General features: G+C 35.0%; 1 protein-coding gene across 1 annotated transcript in view; it reads right to left on the minus strand.

Annotated features, from left to right (window-relative positions):
- Positions 1 to 6164: 6164 nt before the first annotated feature.
- LOC131854091 (protein O-mannosyl-transferase TMTC1-like) overlaps positions 6165 to 22145 on the minus strand; it is a 189743-nt gene continuing 173762 nt past the window's right edge. Inside the window, exons 4-14 of the mRNA XM_059205215.1 lie at positions 19769 to 19903; positions 19011 to 19187; positions 17976 to 18165; positions 16048 to 16169; positions 15263 to 15427; positions 12020 to 12133; positions 10812 to 10955; positions 9454 to 9653; positions 8667 to 8829; positions 7617 to 7740; positions 6165 to 6467 (exon numbers count right to left, since the gene is read on the minus strand). Of these exons, the coding sequence (XP_059061198.1) occupies positions 6165 to 6467; positions 7617 to 7740; positions 8667 to 8829; positions 9454 to 9653; positions 10812 to 10955; positions 12020 to 12133; positions 15263 to 15427; positions 16048 to 16169; positions 17976 to 18165; positions 19011 to 19187; positions 19769 to 19903 (1837 nt within the window). The remainder of the gene's footprint in view (positions 6468 to 7616; positions 7741 to 8666; positions 8830 to 9453; positions 9654 to 10811; positions 10956 to 12019; positions 12134 to 15262; positions 15428 to 16047; positions 16170 to 17975; positions 18166 to 19010; positions 19188 to 19768; positions 19904 to 22145) is intronic.

Here is a 22145-nt window from a genome sequence, read left to right on the forward strand (position 1 = left end):
GTACACCCATTTAAAAAACTATATAAAAATATCTAAATATTTGTATCAGATGTTTGGTACACATAACACAAGCTCTGCTTAGCTTGAGTCTAGATGCGATCTGTGTGTTTGTTCCGAGATATATATTTTTTAATCGCAAAAGAGGTTGTGCGCCATTTGATGAGTGCGTAGCGATTTCTATGTTGATTGTCGCATGCCTCTTAGCCTCTTACTTGTTACACTACATTACACTATATTATTTATATAAAAAAAACATCTATTAAAAAGAGCAACACACAAGTTTCTTGCTCATTCTTCTTGTGATGAATCTGCATTCCGAATAAGCGGTAGAATCAAAATATGACTATTCAAAAGTGCTTGTAATGAGTTTATTTGAATGAAGATTATTTCTATTTCTATTTCTCGATTTTTTATTATTTAAAATGTAATTAAAAAGGAATAGTTTTTCAAATTGGTACTGTCGACCACCGGCCGTCGCAAACTCCTTTGATATTTTTATTATTTTTAAATCTACATTTTTAGAACAGTTCTTTTTACACGTTATGTTTTTTGATACATTTGAATTATTCTATTATTGTCTTTTGATAGTTTCGCAACTGTATTAATATATTATCTATCCATATAAATAAAATTGGAGTGTCTATCTGTAATATTGAATTAACAATTTTTTGCTACATGCATATGAATATAAATACAGTACATACACCAAAAGAACATTTTTTACAATTTTTGTCTGTCTGTCAGTCTGTCTGTACTGGCTAATCTCTGAAATGGCTGGACCGATTTTGACGAAACTTTTTTTTGCAGGTAGCTGACGTAATAGGGAGTAACTTAGGCTACTTTTATTTTAGAAAAATAAAATAAAATTTCACGCGACTGAAGTTGTGGGAACAGCTAGTATTATTATAAACTACATATTTTCATCATTTAGACACCCATACAGTCCACCGATCCATTACGGGTACCAATAAATTTTATAGTAGGTAAGTGTAGATTATCAAAGTTGCCAATTTATGAGGTTTAAAATTAAAACGGTGAATTCATATATCAAGTCAGTTTATTTCATGTAAACAAATAAATACATAAATTACAGCTAAAGCAACACGTGCATAAATAATATTACAGTGTTATTATACTAAATATATCAATATGGTATGATACATACATACATTAATACTTATGTTATTTTCTTAGTAATAAGTATAGTATAAGTAACAACAGAATATCAGCGTTGCAGAGTTATCTGTAGCATTATGCTGACTACCTTTTCACTTTTGCGGCACATAAAGTCACCTACATTTCTTTTATTAATTCGTGTTTTTTGTGTATCTCATGTATGTTATGTGTCTGTAATTGTGAGTAAATAATTTATCTATCTATCTATACATATTGGAACAAATTTCGTGCCATGACCAGCCAATAAGTCTGAGGTTGATACACTGTATTTGTTTCAAGATTAAATATATTTTCTTTTTATAACTATATGGCAACTATTGGGAAGTTTCAGAAATGATACGTCGATGCAGCAGTACATTTAGTTTATTTCTTTCTTCAAATTATACTCCACATAAATTGCGTCGCTGTACATTCACGTGTGGTCATCTCGGTCGCCTCGAACAGAGAGAGAGCAGCCCGCACCCTCCTTGTTCCCGGCCTCTTTATCTCTATTCCTATTGGTGGCGACATAATCGTGACGTCAGCAACATCACGAGACTCACTATGGCTTTAAAAGTTTTTCAAGAAGGGTATATTATGGTTTCTTAAGGGTGGATGACACACCTAGTGTTGCAGGCGTTAGTACCCTCTTTACCCTGATATTTCACAGCCTTGTTTGTATTGGTCTGGGTGTTTTATATATATACATATGAACGCCCTCGGTAGTCTAGCGGTTTAGCACACCGCTTCTTCCGTTAGTCGCGGGTTCGATTCCTCACGCGGTACAAACATTTGTATTCATGAGTATGATTGTTTGTATCAGTCTGGGTGTCGCTATGTATTTACAAAAAAAAAGTATTTGTGTATTTATATCAGTTGTCTAGTACCCATAACACAATCTGTACTTAACTTGGGAGTAGATGGCGTTGTGTTAATTGTCCAGGGACATTATTATTATTAAATATTGTTTATTTACAAAAAAATGTATTTCAATATTTTTATCAGTTGTTTATTACCCATATTACAAGCTCTAATTAGATGGGGATGAGATGACATTTTATGATCCCTGGGTTATCATTACTAGTGTTTGTTGGTACTGCGTACTCACACATTTCAACTTAACTTACAACTAAATTATTTAAAAGAACAACACAAAAAATTCTTGCTCGTTCTTCTTTAGAAAACTTTCCGAATAAGCGGTATTCAATTAGAGAATACGATCCCGACTAGTTTCTTTAAGTCCAGTATTTCGGGAGTACTGAAAGATAATACCGGGATATCGAGATCGATCCCGGGATATAGTTTAGAATCCCGGGATTTAAATTTTGATATTTTCAACTTAACAATGTAAAGTTACAACTAATTTTTTTGGCAATTTTAGAGCAACACCCAAATTTCTTGCTCGTTTTTCTTGTGATGAAAAAGCTTTCCGAATGAGCGGTGTATTAAAAAAAAATTAATGACAATTCAAAGTTGTTCAAATTTAAATTTAATCACTTTTGAATAGAAATATTTGAATTAAGAATTTTCTTTTCTATTCTATTCTATTTAGTTTCCATCATTTGGTAATATCAAACCATAATGATATATTTACATTGATAAACAAATTATCGTACATATTGGTTTATTTACAATTACATTTAATTTACAATTATTTACAATACTTACATTGTATATCAGGCCAATGAAATGTAGATAGAAAAACATTATGATTTTTTACAATCGCATATTATGAGTTTTTAAAACTTTATCTAAAACTGAGAGTCCCTAAATAAATGTATGAATTAAAATAAACTTTATCAGAGCATTGCAGTGTTAGTGGAATTATAACAGAATCATAATTAAGGGTTTTTCAAGAAAGGTACATTAAGGTTTCTTAACAGTCGGCAACGCGCGTGACAACCCTGGTGTCTCAGGCGTCCATAGGCTACGGTTACCGTTTACCATTAGCTGGGCCGTATGCTTGTTTGCCAACATCGTAGTATAAAAAAAGGTGACTCCATAACACGATATCCCGGGGGAGGGGGGGGGGAGCGAGTGTTAGTAATGTGGACTGATGATCTAATTGCTAGCAATGTACCATATCAGGTTGACCTCCACGCGGTTCCCCTTGCATCGTGATAAAGTACTGGTGAATTTGTCACGATGGGCCAACTGACCTGACCTCATGCTCATCTTATCATCTTCCACTGGTGCCCCGCCAGCGTAAACCGTTAACGCAGGCGGGTGCACACAATTGTCATCCATAAAAAAAACACGACATCTCGCTGTTACATCATGTTAACTGTACTTTTTATTGCATCTACTGAACTCAGCCGTGTCGTGAGACAATAATCACGATGTTGGCAATCCACATCTGATTTAGATAGATAAAGTAACCTCTTTGAAAGAATGAATGCCTAGTGGTTTCTATTGCCTCTTCCTTGTTAATGTGTATTTATTTTGAACTAGCTACTCGCCTCGCCTTTGCCCGAGTGTACATCTATATATATATAAATCAAAGGTGACTGACATAGTGATCTATCAACGCACAGCCGAAACCACTGACGGATCGGGCTGAAATTTGGCATGCAGATAGATGTTATAACGTAGGCATCCGCTAAGATTATGATTAATTCTACCCCCAAGGGGATAAAATAGGGGATGAAAGTTTGTATGAAACTTTGTCAATTTTAAACCGATCGGGCTGAGTCTTTACATTCAGAAAGCTACTATGACGTAGGCATCCCCTGAGAAAAGATTTTGATAAATTCCACCTCTAAGAGGATAATTTTACGCGAGCAAAGCCGCGGGTAAAAGCCAGTTATATATATATAAACCTTCCTCTTGAATCACTCTATTAAAAACGAATCAAAATCCGTTGCGTAGTTTTAAAAATTTAAGCATACATAGGGACAGATAGCGACAGCGACTTTGTTTTATACTATGTAATGATAACAAAAAGCAGCATGCAAGTTTCTTACTCATTCTTGAAAGACAAAGAAAATTGCGTGTAACAACTAGAATTCTCTATTAGGTAACAACAATATAAATCACTACATATTACAAAGCAAAGTCGCTGTCTCTGTCTGTCCGTCCCTACTCGTATGTATGCTTAAATCTTTAAAACAACGCAACGGAATTTGAAGCGGTTTTTTTAGTAGATAGAGTGATTCAAGAGGTTTATATATATATAATACATGTACACCCGTGCGAAGCCGGGGCGTGTAGCTATCTATATATGTTAGATATGATATAATTGAACAGAGCATGCAATTATTGAGTTAGAAAATAAATAAACCAATTGTAAATTAACCCACTTTACTTAGTAAATAATGTAACACAATTCTATTTACAATACAAATAAATTATTACTCTATTGTGTTTGGTTGCATAAAATGGCGTATGATTAGAATATGAAATAGACCTTTTATTATACGAGTATATACAGGTTTTTTTTTAAATATACATTAATTATTTCGTTCAATATCACTGTCAAGTTAACGAACATTTTTGAACAATTGAAATAAAGGTACATTAATATAATTAATAATAATAATAAGATAAAAAATTGTAAAAAAAAATTTAACCCAAATTTGAATTAACATTATATCTGTATTATTGTTTTCTTTGAAAAGATTACAAGTCACTTCCTCTCATCTCGAAATCATTCCGACCTGTCGGTAGATTTGACATATATGAGTCTGTAATAGACCTACACGAATAAAGATATTTTGAATTTGAATTTGAAAATAACACAGTTGCATCTAGTCCCACTGTAAGCATAGTATTTATTATGGGTACTAGACAAGTGAAATAAATACTTAGATATTTTTTTTTATAAACACATACATAATAGACATAGAAAACACCCAGACCAAACAATCATACTCATGAATATAAATGTTTGTACCATGCAAGGAATCGAACCTGCGACAATAGGGAGAAAAGAAGTATGTTATACCGCTAGACTACCGAGGCCGTTAAGTCAATATAAAAATACTAAGTAAAAAATAAAACTTAAAGAGACTAAAGAAAAATACTAAGTATCAATTGGCTAATATTGGTGATGTTATTTTAAACAGATGATAGAAAAAAAATAGGAAAGAAAAAGTTCCATAGTTTTTCACTAATAACTAATATATATATATTGTAATAAATGAAATTATGATGATTATTTTTGATATCCAGTAATTATTATTATCATTAAAGACAAACGATATTAAAGGGAGAAAATACCTCAAGGTGTTACATCCACCATGTGCACCTTCATTTATTCAGTACTAACTACTCGCCCCGACTTCGCACGGGTGTACATATATTATATATATAAACCTTCCTCTTGAATCACTCTATCTATTAAAAAAACCTCTTCAAAATCCGTTGCGTAATTTTAAAGATTTAAGCATATATAGGGACTGACAGCGACAGCGACTTTGTTTTATACTATGTAATGTTTGTACATTGAACTGAAACTGAAACTCTCAATTCAGACCATTATTCTGAACTGAAAACAAGTGGAAATATTTTCCGGAAATTTTTTAATGTATTTTCTTTTAAAATCATGTGAACTATGATATTATGTAATAATATAAAGCAATAATAATATTTCATAGCGAAATAATATAAAATACCATAAAGCATCAATGTTACTTGATTTAAAATCCTTCCCCGCGCTGATCAGTTTTGAATTGACGTAAAATCACATTGCACACAATATATTGCACGGCGTCAAAACTAAGGATCGTTAATTACATGGCTGTGGTGCATTTCCGCTGAGAAAATACTTTACCATCTGACTCAGACCATTCATCTGAATCAGCTGTTTTCGTTTTGGCCAACCTGTCCCTTTATACCTTGTATAAACTGTAATTGTACGATTTTCATAGAAAGGGTACCTATAAATTATATTTCATACAAAGAAATAATTTCAGCGCTGTGGGAAATGCCATTACAATTGAGTAAGTTTTTAACTGACAGTAATATGAACGTATAAGTCTACCTACTGTAACTTATCGCAAACTTACAAACTAATAAGTCTTTATTAAATGGTCAGAAACGAACGGAGAAAACGTGTTATGCTCCTTCATCTTCTTCTTCTTGTGTAACGGGCAACTCTTCCGCTTGTGTCCGATCTCCGACTTGTTGTGGGTCGGCTTGTACTGAGTGGACAACGATACGCTCTTCTTAACATTCTTTTGGCAATTATTCTTATCAATTTTCACTATTTCGTCCAACTCACGGTCGGGAGTGGTATAGAAAGTTCTAGAGTGACCGTTGTACACTTCGGTCGACACCTCCAATTGGCTATGGTGGAGGCATGTCGATGTTACCTGGAATATAAAAAAGAATAAAAAAAGATATAGACATTTTTTATGTAACTAGAACTGTAAATAAAGGAAGGTGGATGATGGTAATAATGGTGACGATGATGATAGTGGTAGTGATGATGTAGATTAGGATAATGTCGATGATGATGACGATAAGGATGATAACGATGATGTAATTGTTGATGATGACAATGATTTAAACTATGTCGAAAATGATGACAATGAAAATATCGACTACACTTCAAAATAATAACTGTGTTTGTGTTTTAATGACTGTAAAACCGCGGTTAGAAGGGTTTCACGCTATAATGAGGAAATGTGTAGAATTTGGGGGAGAGCAAACAGCCTTCTAAACATTACAGCAAATATGTCCGATTGTCAATTACAGAGACCCTGGACATCATTGCACTACTGCGGATATTTGGACATGGTATATGAATTGAGGGACAAGGTAATTTACTGATATTGTTTATAGTTGTATGAAATAAATGAATAAATAAAATAAAATCATCATCATTTTCAACATCATCAAAATCATCATCATCATCGACATTGATGTCATTATTATCAACACTATGAAAATTATAGTAGGTGCGATATAGGTACTTTGTATTTATAATTATCAAGGTAATTTATATGACGACCTCGGTAGTCAAGCGGCTTAGGACACCGCTTTACGTTCGATAGCTGCAGATTCGATTCCTCGCACAGCATAAACATGAGTATGATTGTTTATATCGGTCTGGGTGTTTTCTATGTATAATATGTATGTATTTATAAAAACGAAAAATAATTTGTATCAGTTGTCTAGTGCCCACAAGCTTTTTTTTTTTTTGTATGTGATAATGGAATGGTGCATCCGCCTGCGCTAACGGTTTACGCTGGCGGGGCACCAGTGGAGGGTGATAATATGAGCATGAGGTCAGGTCAGTTAGCCCATCGTGACAAATTCACCAGGAATTTAACACGATGGTTTCCAGGGGGAACCGCGTGGAGGTCAACCTGATATGGTACATTGCTAGTAATGGGTTCATTAGTCCACATTACTAACAATCCCATTTCCCCCCGCCCACAAGCTTTAGCTAGCTTAACTTGGGTCTAGATGGCGCTGTGTGAATTGTCCTGAGGTTATAATTATTAAGTTAGGCTCACCGCTGGCGGCGCGGGCCGCGCGTACAGTGCGGCGCGGCCCGCCAGCTCTGTGCGGAGGCGCCAGGCTCGCGCCGCCAGCCGCCGCGCCGCCGCCGGCTGCGCGCCGCCACGCCCCGCCTGCCATCTGTCGAACAAACACCGGTACTATTTTATTACACTATAGCCCACGAGCTAGGAACAGGTTAATGTGATCAATTTCATTCAGGTCTAAAATTTTTAATGTGGTTAAGGGTCGGCAACGCGCACGTGACTCCCTTGGTGTATCAGGGATCTATAGGCTACACTGTATATCATCAGATAGGCCAATATCGTAGTATAAAAAAAGGTTGTTTTATGAAGCTTAGTGAAAGTCAGCTCCGAGCTCCAATTCAGAGGGTAGGTTGAGAAGGAGTACCCTTGCAAACATGTAAAAACATCAGCATTATCTCCCGATTCACATTGTCATGAAGCAGTAGTTACGTCGGTAGGTTGAGCAGCAGCACCCTTGCATACATGTAAAAAAAACAGTATTTCCTCTCGGTTTAAATTGCCAACAAACAGCTGATAACGCTATATGCTGATCTGTGGTTGTAGTTTCTTCTTAGTTCTTCTTAGCTCAAACTTCTCTTAAAACTTATCACAAGTTTCTATAATAATAGACGAATAAAGATCATTTGACATGATTTAGATTGCTTCTACAACTAATGCTACGTTTACATTCAGCCACTTCCCTTGCCACTCACGCTGCCAGAAATATTGCCGGGCGACAACTGAGCGTAAAAACACGCTGAATGTAAAAACACGCTGCCACTCTCGCTGCCAGTCCTTTGACTCGCGCCCCAAAAACCTACAATCGAGGGAGCGCCGGCAGCGCGAGTGGCAGCGCCAATAGCATGGAAAGTGTTTCCACTCGTGTTTACACTCTCGCGCTACTTCCCTGCCCACTCGGGCTGAGTGTAAATTGGGCATAATATATTTAAAAAAATAGGGCCACAGTTTTTATCTGTAAATCTGTAACTTATCTTTTGCTATATCTGTATGGTCCAATTTCTACTATGTGGTCATCATTACCTAGTAAGCATTTGCAGTACTCTGGCCCGCTGCCCTGCTCGACGCAGCGCTAAGCAGGCAGCGCGCAGCGACAGTATCTTACCGCGTTCACTGTTCTGTGTCTCACCAGCAAACGACAATCTCATTGCTATCGTATAATACTCAGATGACAAAGGCAACAAATCTAAAACCAATAAATATGTATATGTTAGTGTAAATACCTTTAAAAAACTTCTTGAAGACAACATTCTGGACTATGAGTACATAGAATATTTTTTTACCGACCACTCCAATGCTGTTGGCCGCAGCTGGCCTTTACAGCTTCACCGGACGATAGAGGGCGAGTGCAGATGGCACTCCAAATTTGCGGAAAGACTTATAGAGAGGCAGAAGGCCAAATCCCGCCTGACGGATACGACTTTAGTCTGACCAATAAATATAAGTTAGAATAAATACTCGTCTGTTTAAAAAACTTGAAGATAAAATTCTGAACTATGAGAACATAGAAGTATGTTTCTCTTTGGACTACTCTGATGCTGTTGGCTGCAGCTACAGCTTCACCGGGCGATAGAAGGCGAGTGCAGATGGCACTCTAAACTTGCGAAAACATTTATGGAGCGGATGAAGGCCTAAGGACATTGACTCAACAACTAGATTCTTCTTATTACTCAATTATGGTAAATAAAGAAAGAAATAAAAATATTACTTACGCTATATTATTTTGATTTTTATATTGCATATGGATTTGTTATATAGAAAGTAAAACATATAGACTAATAAGTAGTTTCAAATAATTGCAATAACTTACCTCTATCTCTAAACCAATTACCGTACAAAAGAAAATGCTCCCAATTATTTGGTTCCAGCTCCACGAGCTTGTCCAATATCGGCCTCTTCTCATTCTCGTTCGTTATAAGCAGCAGCTCTAAATATGCTTGAACGAATCGTGGCTCCAATGAAATACACCGCTCCAGCATCTTCAGTGAATCGGTTATGCGATTCTTTTTTCTAAATGCAATACAATTCGGTATTAGTAGGAATAAGGGAACGGAAAGTCACAAATGCAAAATAACAAAAAGTTTACTAAATACAAAATTAATTCATCAGAGTCAACTTGCAACCGATTTAAGAAAATAAATGGTTTTAAATATGACTGTTTTTTTTTTTGTATTGTAATTTTGATGTTTCTTTTTTATTTTAAGTGCTTTTTATGAGTTTCTATATCATCTGGCCAGTATTATTTGATTTCGATTGTTCACACGGTACAAATATTTGTATTCATCAGTATGATTGTTTGTACCGGTTTGGGTGTTTTCTATGTATATTATATATGTATTTACAAAATAAAAGTATCTATTTATTTGTATCAGTTGTCCAGTACCCATAACACAAGCTCTGGTTTGCTTGGGACTAGATGGCGCTGTGTGAATTGTTCTGAGATATTTGTTAAAACAGTAATAGCAATTCTGCTCTGAGTAATATAATGCTCATTACCACAGGCGCAAATAAACGTATTATATTTAAACCACTCAAGAATTTAATTACTTACATATAATTCCAAAAAACAGCACTATTCATAATATTAATACTAGATTTAAAGACAAACTTGCTGTCCCCAAGTATCGTTTAGAAAAAGTTAATAGGTCTTTTATGGGAATAGGTATAAAAATGTACAATAAGATACCAAAGGATATATTGGAATTACCCTTAAATAAATTCAAAACATCTGTTAAATCATATTTACTGAGCAAAGCCTACTCACTAAACGATTACTTGAATGACGAGCTTGCATGGCAATAGTTATTCATACACGGGATTTTTAATTAATGTTAGACATAAATACCTATATAAATATACATTGTAAATAAACTGGCTTTAAAAACAAAAGTAATTCAATTGAGTTTCTTGCCAGTTCTTCTCAATTGGATCTATATACTAAAGTGGATGTAGGGAAAAAATTATAATATAAATAAATTGATAAGTGGGTAAAATATCCAACATGAATAAATGATTTTTGATATTGAATTACACTGATCCACGTATGATAGACAAAGCCGTGGAAACCAGAGGGAGAGAGAGATTCAGTGGTGCCACCCTCGGCACAGTATCGCTATTACCATAAACTAAAACATAAAATAATTATTTATTGCTAGCAACACAATTCACCTGTATAGTTTAGCGAGGTTATAATGTGCATTGATATGTTCCCGGTTGTATTTAAGAGCTTGCAAGAAGTGGTGTTCAGCTCGACCTGACTCCATTACCAGTGTGCCAAGATTGTTGTGAGCACTGGCGTAACTTGGCCACAATCTGAAACAGTTACAATCATTTTACACTATTACAAAGTAGTCAAAAGAATATACGGCTATTGGGGGAAATTCCCTGTGAAATGTGGATTGATAATCTTATTGCTAGCAATGTACCATGTTAAGTTCACCTCCACTCGGTTCCGCCTAGAAATCCCATCGTGATAAATTCCTGGTGACGTCACGATGGGCTAACTGACCTGACCTCATGCTCATCTTATCATCCACCACTGGTGCCCCGCCAGCGTAAACCGTTAGCGCAGGCGGGTGCACCATTCCATTATCTATACATATAAATAAAATTGGAGTATAAGTATTTTCATTACGCGAGTTACAACGCATGCAGAATAACAATGAGTAATTGAAATTGTGTTTTATACCTTTTTGTAATTGATTTTTTAAATCTAAATATATATAACTCAAAGGTGACTGACTGACATAGTGATCTATTAACGCACACCCTAAACCACTGGACGGATCGGACTGAAATTTGGCATGCAGGTAGATGTTATGGCGTAGGCATCCGCTAAGAAAGGATTTTGATAAATTCCACCCCTAAGGGGATAAAATAGGGGATGAAAGTTTGTATAAATCTTCTTAGATTTTCGACTGCTTGAACTGAAATTAAAGATTGGAACTACTATGATGAAGACGTTCGCTTAAATAGGATTTTGATAAATTCAACCCCCATGGGGATAAAATGTATTAGTATGAACCTACCAGTACCTAATGGAACGAATAAATTAAGACGAAAATTATTTTTAGTTCTTTAGGCTACTTTTATTTTAGAAATATAAAGTTAAAATCCACGCGGACGAAGTCACAGGAACAGCTAGTTCAATAATAATTAGATATAATATTAGTAACTAGCTACTCGCTCTGGCTTCGCCCGGGTGTACATGTATTATATATATAAACCTTCCTCTTAAAACACACTATCTATTAAAAAAAACGCAACAAAATCCGTTGCGTAGTTTTAAAAATTTAAACATACATATGGACGGATAGACAGCGACAGCGACTTTATTTTATACTATATAATGTTAGAAATATATTAGCAATACTCACTTTAAAGCCTCTTTATAATGCCTAACAGCACTCTCTTGTTGCTCAATGTCCTTCAAAAAGTTAGCGAAATTATAATGCAACTTCGCGTTGTGAGGCAACACTGATAAATCAGCTCTGAAATCAACATACATTTTAATTATATCAACAATGTAATAGTAATAAATAATAATAATTCTAGACAATAATTGTTAATACTCATAGTATTAACATATATTATCTGTGGTATTAACATCGCTCATACTGCCATAATGCGCTCATCGTCCTACTGCGGCTGCGCGCCACCGTATATTTTGACTCTGTGGCGCGTTGCGTTTGGCGCGGGAAAAACAATCTACAATTTGACTTCTTCTAGAGACTTCCTTACAATTATTGTATTTCTGATCACTAATTTTTGTATACTGTTCTTCATTACTATATATAGCTGTAAATTACTATTATTAGAATAGAATAGAATAGAATAGAAAATCATTTATTCAAATAAACTTACATTGAAGCACTTTTGAATAGTCATAACATTTTTTTTTTTTTTTTAATCTACCGCTCATTCGGAATGCTGTCTCATCACAAGAAGAACAAGCAAGAAACTTGTGTGTTGCTCTTTTAAATAATTTATTCTTACTTACAATTTAAGTTTAAGTGTGTGAATACAAACCACCGATTAGCACTAATTCAATTAAATACTCAAAAAGAAAAAAATATTGAATACATAACCAACTGGTTAAACAATTAATAAGAGGAAATCAGTCATAGTAATTAGAGCAGACCAGTCCCTACAAGCAGCACCCGTTCACGAGTATGACGGATGAGCCAGCCATCACTGCGCTCGACCATATTTTAGGGAGCCCAATGACCCGGCCCACCACGCCGCCACAAGTCTGGACATTTTAGTGAGCATGACTACTCAAAACACCAGACCACGTCATAGCTACTCACAATTGCCATCTGATGTTTATAGTATTCACATTTCACATAAGAATGCATGCGGCAATTAATACAAAACCCGCTACGCTTTCATATTTCTAAAATAATTGAATCAAGAAAGCAATGATATAAACAAATTATAACGCTGTATGCTAATAAACTAATTAGAATAAACTACTTATATACAACCAAAACTGGCATATAAATAAAGCCTCCAATCATACCGCAATAATTAAATCAACAATGTAATAGTAACAAATAATAATAATTCTGGACAATACATATAGAGTCACTTAGTCCCTAGCTAAACAGCGCAGTGGTTGTTTTATAGGTAGGTACTAGACAACTGTTAGAAATATTTAAACACATATTTTGTAACTACATACACAGTAGATTTTAAAAATCACTCAGACTAATACAAATTGATAGTAATACTTATGAAACCGATGCAGATAAGCGTATATAAGCGAAATAGAAATAGAAATAGAAATAATCTTTATTCAAATAAACTCATTACAAGCACTTTTGAATAGTCATATTTTGATTCTACCACTCATTCGGAATGCAGATTCATCACAAGAAGAATGAGCAAGAAACTTGTGTGTTGCTCTTTTTAATAGATGTTTTTTTTTTATATAAATAATTACAGTATAACAAGTAAGAGGCATGCGATAATCAACATAGAAGTCGCTACGCACTCATTATTAATGTAATCAGATAATATTGTCAGTGCTATGGATTTAAAGTTTTTCTATAAAAACATTATTATCGTTAACGAATTCTTCAATATTATAGTAAGCTTTTTTGCAAAGGAACTGTTTTATTTGACATTTAAATCGTTTTTCTGGCAGATTTATAACAGACTCTGGTATTTTATTGTAAAACCTTACGCAATTGCCATAAAACGAATTACTAACTTTAGCCAAACGACATTTAGGTAAAATCAGTTTGTTATTGTTACGTAAGCTTTTATTAGTGCAATCACTAACTCTTTTGAAACTGTCTATATTCCTTCTGGCATAGATGATATTTTCATAAATAAATCCTTAAAACACTCTCGCAAGTGGAGTGGTGAAATTTTCAGGAATGAAACAATGATTGAAGTTTACAGCTGTCCGTGTCGCTTGCGCATATATAGCGTGAGGATAGTGGACGCGTTCGCCTGCGGTGCGAGGGAACTGATAACTGCTATAGGTGTCGCTATTTACGCACAAGCGGTGAGATCAATTTAATTACCAAATAAGTAGGTATACAGGTATGTAACATAGAATCTTATAGATACACCCTACAAACAAACAATATATTTTAACAGTAAAGTATCAATTTATACATATATATAGTGAAAGGTAAGTATTGGTTTATATATTTTATGGTTATTTCTATATGTTTTTATGTGTTATGTTTTTATTAATATTTTAGTTTTATTTTTCAGGTCCGTTTTGCAGTCGCGAGAATAGAATAGAATAGAATAGAAAATCATTTATTCAAATAAACTTAATTTAAGCACTTTTGAATAGTCATAACAATTTGTTTTTTATCTACCTCTCGTTCGGACAGCTGTCTCTTTAATTTAATTTAGACTTTTGAGACACATCAGCTACAACTTAAATACATTTTTTTAATCCATACACACACTTAAGATCAATACGAACAATCATGATCATGAATATATTTGTATCGTGCGAGGAATAAAACCTGCGACTGCGATTGCACAGCTTGTAACATAACTTTATCCTCAGTTATGTTTTTGACTTTAAAGGAACTATCTTATAACTGCAAAAGTTTGTGAGTATATATGTATGGATGGGTAGATGTATGTTACTCTTTAGGGTGTAATAATATGAATAATAATAACAAAAAATAAAGCCGAAACTGAGAAAAAGAGAAAGTATCTCGACCTGGCTCACGAGGTGACCGAAATGTGGGGGGTGATGTCCACCGAAATCATTCCAATCGTTATGTCGGTGAACGGTCTTATCCCAACCAGTTTGGAACAACATCTCAGACGGTTGGGATTCCGGGGCGGCTCACTCCCGGGAAAGATGCAGAAAGCGGTGCTGTTAGATTCTGCCCGCATTGTACGCCGGTTTCTCTCCCTGGGGCCCTGAACCCCGGCCGACTGTGCTTCTGCCGGGGGTATGTTGCCATCTCCTCTCCTTAAGAGGGGAGATGAGAATTTTTGGGAAAAGAACAAAAAATATTCAATTGGTTTTACTTGACCAATTTACATATGTGTGATGCAGACGAAGTCACGCGGGTCAGCTAGTAAATAAATACATAAATAACAAATGTGCTGGTATATAGGAGTATTTCATTGCCTACCTGAGCAAAGTCTCCCTGGTCCTCCACTCCCTGTTCCTCAGGTGAGTCCTTGCTACTCCGGCACCAACCAGCGCCCCAACGACCAGCACCAACAACCCTTTACTACCCCCGTAGTGTCGCCACAGTAACTGAATGCCGTATGCTGTTATGATGACAGATCCCACACTGGAAAATAGGACAGGAGGGTGATTTTTAAATTAATCAGCCAGAGCCGAGGTTCAAATTCAAAAATCATTTATTCATGTAGGACATTTTAGCCGCTTATGAACGTCAAGTTTTTACATTATATTTTTTTCCCTACCGTCCAGGTCGGTATATAGATCCAATTGGGAAGAACTGGCAAGAAACTCAATTGATTACTTTTTTTTTTAAAAGCCAGTTTATTTACAATTTATATTTATATAGGTGTCTATGTCTAACATTAAATGAAAATCCCGTGCATGAACAACCATGCACGCTCGTCATTCAAGTAATCGTTTAGTGAGTAGGCTTTTCTCAGTAAATGTGAATTAACAGATGTAAAAACTCTGTTCGAACTCCTAGCGGTGCCCTCAGACTAAAGTCGTATCTGTCAGGCGGGAGTTTGCCTTCAGCCGCTCCATAAGTCCTTCCGCGGGTTTGGAGTGCCATCTGCACTCGCCCCCTATCGTCCGGTGACGCTGTAAAGGCCAGCTGCGGCCAACAGCATTAGAGTAGTCCGAAAAAAAACTTGTTTGTTCCATTTTCATTTATATTTTTTTTAAGAAAATTTCTATATTATTCTATTTTAGATTGCAATTGGTTACCTTGGTATATATAGTACTCTCTCAGCCACCACGAAGCCAACAGTGACTAGTAGATTGGATGCAGGCAGGTATGGTATCACTAGCAGCATCAAACCTACCAACACTGGGGTGTGCCTTTGTAACTGAAAAAAAAACATTTTAAAGCTTGATTTACAATTTGAAGGTTTATATAAAAATTAAATTGGGGCCTAAAAATTTTTTTTTTCACTTCGAGACAATCCTCATGTAGATCCATTCGCTTTTGGAGAGGAAAGCACGTACTGTAATGGTATACCCATGAAATGGGGTAAACAGTTGCCAATAAGATACCTGAACGTATTAATAATAAATAAATAACCTTGAACAATTAACACAGCGCCATCTAGACCCACGGTAAGCTAAGCTTGTGTTATGGGTACTAGACAACTGATATAAATACTTAGATACTTTTTTTTGTAAATACATACATCATTATCATTACATAGTATAAAACAAAGCCGCGGTCGCTGTCTGTCCGTCCCTACGTATGCTTAAATCTTTAAAACTACGCAACGGATTTTAAAGGGGTTTTTTTTAATAGAGAGAATGATTCAAGAGGAAGGTTTATACATGTATATACTCATGCGAAGCCGGGGAGAGTAGCTAGTAATATACATATAAAACATCCAGACTGTTGTAACTGGCTAATGAAGATAAGTTTTATATTTTAAATTTATATTTGAATTTCTAGTTCTTTTATATTACATTCTTGATACTTCTTCTTTTGATACTTTAATTCCATCATTCTATTCCTAATTGTCAGTAGTCTATATTAATATTTATTTTTCTCCGTTTTTACCTAGTCTTTTTTCTTATTACTACAACACAGACCGATACAAATAATCACACACATCACGCTTGCACCGTGCGAGGAATCGAACCCGCGACCTTCGGAAGTAAAGCGGTATGCTAAACTGCTAGACCACTGTAAACATATTACCATCATCAGTTTTTTGCAAATAAAATTCATTTCAATTAATTTCATTACTCACTAAACCGAAAAAGATATATATTGAAGCATGTCTAACTCATGTGCCCTATTGGTTCGTTGGAAAGGACGGGTTTTGCTTCGGCCGTTTAAAAATAAATTATCAAAAATAATAAAAAAATACGATCAATCAACGTCTTCTCGGTCCTGTCTGCAATCCAGGTGATGCAGGCCAGGAAGGGTGCTGTTATTGGATATTGCATAATTTGGTCGCCTTTAACATATTTTGCTTTCTTTTCGTTAAAATTATTATTCGCATACATAACAGATAGTCATGTTCAGTCCCCACACTGATGCTTTTAAGCGAAAATTCTTAGTAGGTATGTTAGTCTATAAGATATTTATCTTTAGATAGTATGAAACAAAGTCGCTGTCGCTGTCTGTCCGTCCCTATGTATGCTTAAATCTTTAAATGTACGCAACGGATTTTGAATCGGTTTTTTTAATAGATAGAGTCATTCTAGAGAAAGGTTTATATATGTATAAGGTGTATTATACACCCATGCGAAGCCGGGGCGAGTAGCTAGTCTAATATATAAAATTCTCAGGTTTTTTATCAAAGGTATCGTGTTTATACTCCTCCGCAACGGCTTGACCAATTTTGATGAAATTTTATTCGTTATTATTTTATTGAGTAGGTGCGAGAGTAAGTTTATAACTAATTTTTATAATCCTAAATGTTAAGAGTGACTCACCCTAAAAAAAATTTTTTAATTTTTCGATGAAATATTTTTTTTTCTTTTTATAATGTGGCAATAAAAAATAAATACAGCCCTAAATTTTTACCCTTCTACCAGCAACCCTTGTTGTAATAGCGATTATAATTTATATGGCAAAACAACGTATGCTGGGTCAGCTAGCATCTACATGGGCCATTAGTACCCTCAAATAAGTGAAAAACAAAATTCATTTTACACTATACCTCTAAATCCATCAGGCATCTATATGATAGTGCAACTAATGCAATAATAGCAGCACACGTGAGCAAGTTCCTTGGATCCCAACCGCTGGTGATCAGCGGAACGGACCCCATCTGCCAGTCATGACTGAGCGTCCAGGGGCACAGCAGTAGCCACCAGTTGAAGGCAGCCAGGTAGCAGAAAGTCATTAGCCTGAAATTGGATAATAATAGGTTCAGTCATTCATTCATAATTTAAGAGCTACGCTCTTGTCGGTGAAGCTCTTGCCACTTCCGCTATCTTCCACTAAGCTCATAGGCCTGTACATAGCAAAAATACCGGTGAAAGCCAAGAAGAAAAGTAATAACAATAATAATAATGTATATAATAATAAAATAAAATGTATAAATAATAAATATAATAAGATCTTGGATAATTCACACAACGCCATCTAGTCCCAAGGTAAGCAGAGCTTGTGTTATGGGTACTAGACAACTGATATAAATACTTTGATTTTTTTTTCTAAATAGATACATTTTATACATAAAAAACACCAGATCGATACAAACAATCATATTCATAGATACAAATATTTGTACCGTGTGAGGAATCGAACCCGCGACTGTAGGAAGTAAAGCAGTGTGCTCAACCGCTAAACAACCGAGGCCGTCAAACGACTTTTATTACAAAGCAAAAAAAAAGACTAGTGCAACCTAGTCGAAACGTCGAGAGAGGTAAATACCTTTATTTGCCATAAAATTATTCGTGTTAAGACCCGGTTAATAATTTAAATAATCAAAAAAAAAGAGTACTGCAGTGGAACTAAATTAAAAAGAATAAAAAAATTTATGATTTTTTATTCACTTTCTAAAAATCTCATTTATAAAGTTGAAAAGTTTATAAATGATAATAATGTTTTTGTAGACAAAACTTAAAATTCATAATACTGACAATATTATCTGATTGCACAGAGTGAGGACGTAACGGTTTCTGTACTGATTATCGCATCCCTTTTACTTGTTAGTGTGTATTTAAAATAAGGTGTAACGCATACAAACCTGACGATGAAGGACGGATGAAAGGCTGGCGGGTTGTCCTGTGGTGAGAAAGCCGGCAATGAACCTTGTAGCAGCGCCAGTCGAGCCGCTATGAGTAACGACAGAGCAGTCAGCACCCGCACCACTCGACCCCAGTGGCTGTCGCTTTTCCACCTCCATTTCACTGCTAAGGATGGTCTGAAACACGTCACATATTGCGGGTAAAATTTCGTTATATACACTAGCTACTCGACCTGGCTTCGCAGTGTATATGTATTATACATATATAAATGTTCCTCTTGAATCACTCTATCTATTAAAAAAACGCATCATAATCCGTTGCGTAGATTTAAAGATTTAAGCATACATAGGGACGGACAGACAGCGACAGCAACTTTGTTTTATACAGGCTAAAATCATATACAGGTACTAACTGAATTCAATCTCCTGCCTAACGGATACGGGCTTGTCCTAAAACACTGTGTAGAGGTTCGAACCTCGCCTCAGGCCTTCGTAATTATGTACCCATTTGAACTGGGGGGGGGGGGGGGGTTCTTTCGGAGTGGTGTTGGTTTTTTAATTTTTTTATAGTTACAATACTTGGTTATGTTTTTTTTATTTTTCTTATACCCGCGCTGACTTGATCTCCTGCTTTCAGTTGGTCGTGATCTCTTCTCTTGGGACAATCTGTATAAGATCACCAATAGGCAATTGCCAAAAACAGGTAAAATGCAGTCGTATTTGACCTAGTGTTAGAATTATAACATGTACATATTTACTTTGATATGGGGCTCCAGCACCGATATAAATCGAAGGTTACGTTGAACAGCAGAACTGTAAGGCCTGTCTCCTTCGCCAGCATGCTGAGGGCGGCAAGCACAACACTTGACCATACGCGGTGTCTGCCTGAAGACCTGAAAATGTTAAGTCAAAATCAAATTAAAATCGCTTAAAAACGTCAAATTTCTTGTATTAATATTGTTTTCCATACCGTCTAGTTCAATATATGTACAAATTCAATTGAGAAGAACTGGCAAGAAACTCAACTGAATTTCTTTTTTTAATAAAGCAAGTTTATTTACATTATACACTTATATAGGTGTCTATGTCTAACATTAAATGAAAATCCCCTCCATGAACAACTATTGCCATGCTTCTCATTTAAGTAATCGTTTAGTGAGGAATAAGCCTAAATTAAAAGTAAAGTAATACAGAGATAAAACTTTTATTTGCGTTAAAGAACATATACATGGCACAGTAATATAAAAAAGTAGATACACAAAAAAATATATACAAATAAAAAATTGCACTATTATCTCTAATCTTACTCTTAAAGCTGTTTCGGTTGTAGGGTGAGCTAAGGTAGTGAAATCATATGATAAGATGCGTAACATCTTAGTTCTCTGGAATGGAAACGATTGAGCTCGTGATACTGCTAATCTTCAGTACATAGGCGACGGTTGCCTCATAAAATTTTTCCCGTAGTATAAGGCAACATAAGGCATCAAGATTTCGTACTAGACAGAATTACTTAAAACAAGTTTTATTTAAAATTAGACGAAACAGAAATTCAGATTATCACCAAAAAGAAACTTTAGCTCATTCGCATGAACAATCCAGGACGGTATAAAAATATCGGGAACTCAATAAAAATAAGATTGCGTGTATTTTCCTAATTATATACGGTATAAAAATTGGATAAAATATTCGTTATATTGGTATTATAATGTATATAGAATAATGATAAAAATAACTTTATATTTACTGTAATTATAGAGTAAACTTTGCAGAGAAGAACGTAAATATTTAGATCAGGCAATTTACCACCAAGCTCGTCCATATAGCATATTATCTACCTAAATCTAAACTAATATTATAAAGAGAAAGGTTTGTTAGTTAGTTTGTATTGAATAGGCTCCGAAACTACTGGACCGATTTGAAAAATCTTTCACCATTAGGAAGCTACACTATGCGTGGGTGCTAGGCCATTATATTTCCAAAAAAAAATAGGAATCCCTACTAAAAAAAAAACCCTAAAAAAACCAGTAATTTTATTTATATATTCAATTCACAAAATACCAAGGTACATATGTGGAACTTAACGCCTTACGGTATTTTATACCAGTCAACCATAGTGTAATGGATCGGTGGACTGTATGGGTGTCTAAATGATGAAAACACATAGTTTATATAATAATAGTATATTATTGTGCAGATGCGAAATTATGAAAAGACAATAAGAGAATAATACAATAAATTGTAGTTTCAAGTAAGACAACTGGCGAGCAGCACCGTATATATATTTACACGAACCATTTGGAGCCACTTTTGCCCCCCTCATAACTCAAAAACTCTTTCAGATAAACCTGTCAAATTTGGTTTATATATTCAGACTTGCGAGATAAATATGTGTTCCAAATTTCATAAACATATCTCAAACGGTTATTTAGATATTAACGTCCAAATATCGTCATTTTTATCACTGATCAACTATAGATCAAAATTATAACCCACTTCCAGATGACCTAGGAAGTTCAAATTTGGCATGCAGATAGGTAATTAGGTGAATATAAAGGGAAAAATCTGAAACTGGTAAATTGTTATCATATCAAATAACATGACATATAGAAAAGAACTCTGCAAAAATAAAAATTTAAAAATAATAACAATATCAGAAGAGTTCGGCGGTCGGTCGCCAACACATAGGTTGTGCAGAGAAAAATTATAGCCGGTGCAAATATAAAAAATAAGAAAAACAATTGATTAAAAAAAATTATACATCTATTAATGTAACCCAAGGTGTAAAAATTACATAAAAAATAGCTTATACCGCGTGCGCTGCGAAAACTATTGATGATAGAACAAACTGTTATACTATGACTTTGCAGAATATATTATTTACAAAAACTGGTAAATTTTTAGGACAACAAATTACCACCAAGCCAAGATACCTAGATAGGGATTTTCTACAAAGTAGAAGTCAAATTATTCAAAGACAATCCTCTATAAACAGGACACCAAAAATAACAGGCTTCAACAACACAAAGCCTCTTATCCAGTGAGAAGCGGCTAACAGTTTTGCGACCAAAAATGAGTACGCGAAACTTGGGAGCGACAAAGCGTAACTAACAGCATCCAACTCTTTAGCTGTTGGCT

Source organism: Achroia grisella, unplaced genomic scaffold (assembly GCF_030625045.1).
Source record: "Achroia grisella isolate CSIRO2021 unplaced genomic scaffold, CSIRO_AGI_Agris_v1 utg947, whole genome shotgun sequence".
In the NCBI taxonomy this organism is placed as follows: domain Eukaryota; kingdom Metazoa; phylum Arthropoda; class Insecta; order Lepidoptera; family Pyralidae; genus Achroia; species Achroia grisella.